The sequence below is a fragment of the Merops nubicus genome, unplaced genomic scaffold (assembly GCF_000691845.1).
Source record: "Merops nubicus isolate BGI_N331 unplaced genomic scaffold, ASM69184v1 scaffold24769, whole genome shotgun sequence".
NCBI classification, from domain to species: domain Eukaryota; kingdom Metazoa; phylum Chordata; class Aves; order Coraciiformes; family Meropidae; genus Merops; species Merops nubicus.
The window spans coordinates 1-1,332 of NW_008633383.1; the positions used below are offsets into that span (position 1 = coordinate 1).

The following is a 1,332-nucleotide window of genomic DNA, read 5'->3' on the forward strand; positions in this document are numbered from 1 at the left end:
CAGCCCAGGACCCTCACCAGCCCAGGACCCTCCCCAGCCCACCCAGACCCCTCCTTGCTACGTGCCCGTGAGCCCAGGACGGCTGCAGCTTTTCCTGCCCCAGTGCCCAGGGCTGGGCTGGCAGCTGGCAGGGGGGCAGCTCCCCTCCAGGAGCTCACCTGAAGGCGTAGGAGGCGGCGATGAGGGTCAGTGTCACCACGTGGTGGAGCAGCATGACCACGGAGTCCTTGCGCCAGGTGTCCATGTAGGCAGTGGCATAGATGGAGTGCCCGTAGAAGCTGCACTGCATCAGGTAGGCGATGGCAATGTCCGTGGGCACCTCCATGCCCTTCTTCCAGTCTGGGGTGGGACAAAGGCACCCGGGTGAGCCCAGAGCCCTGAGCACAGAGCCCCCAGGAGCGCCCGAGCAGCAGCAGCAGCTGCCCCAGACACCAGCCCCAGGTCCTGGCCGTGCCCAGCAGCTCCAGCTCCCTCTCAAGGGGTCAGCACAGGGGCAAAGGCTGGAAGGGAACCCGGGTATCCTGGCTCCCAAACTCTGCCTGTGGCATTGGAGTGGTTTCTCTCCTGCTTTACCTGCTCCACCCCACTCCCTGCCCCTGCTGCAGCCACCGGGTGACAGTGACAAACCACCTCAGGCAGCCCCAGCTGCCCCTTCTGCCCCCACAGCAGCACAGAAAAGGCAATTTGGGGGTTCAGCCTTCTCATTCACACCCCAGCTCCCATTCCCCTGCTCACCCAGACACCCTCAGTCCATGCCCTCTCCTCCCTGGCTCTTACTGTACCGTAGAAGACGGAGGGTGGGTCGTGGAAGAAGGGGTAGTCGGTGAAGAAGAGCAGGTAGGTGCCATACGACCAGGATATCGTGTAGAAAAGCAGCTTCCAGGCACTCTCAGGCATCTTGGCAGCATCTTTCGGCTGCAGGTTGCACCACTCCCCAAAGGGCTGCAAGGAGAGGGGAGAATTTTCATCATGCAGGGTAAAAAGACAGGTCCTGGGGAGCCCAGGGCAGAGCACCCCAAACCTGCACGGGGCTGGAGCTCCGTGGGCACACCCAGCCAGGGGAGGCAGGGTCACAGCCCCGCTCTTCTGGCTGCCTCTACGGCATGGAAAGGTCAAAGGGAAGCAGGGAAAACCAGGAGGCCAGAGATCCTTCCCCTCAGGCTTGGCCAGGGTGGGAGGCTGGGGAAGCAAAGCTCGTGGAGGAGGCAGAAGCCTTCAGCACATGTCCTGGGCACCCCTCTACAGCATGGAAAGGTCAAAGGGAAGCAGGGAAAACCAGGAGGCCAGAGATCCTTCCCCTCAGGCTTGGCCAGGGTGGGAGGCTGGGGAAGC

At 62.8% G+C, this 1,332-nt stretch overlaps 1 protein-coding gene across 1 annotated transcript; it reads right to left on the bottom strand.

The window, feature by feature from the left end:
• Positions 1–154: 154 nt before the first annotated feature.
• Positions 155–897, bottom strand: LOC103780562 (ceramide synthase 1-like). The gene is made up of 2 exons (XM_008948252.1): positions 783–897; positions 155–339 (listed from the first exon to the last, which is right to left on the bottom strand). Exons 1-2 carry the CDS (start codon positions 895–897, stop codon positions 155–157), a joined length of 300 nt encoding a protein of 99 aa, XP_008946500.1.
• Positions 898–1,332: the final 435 nt, after the last annotated feature.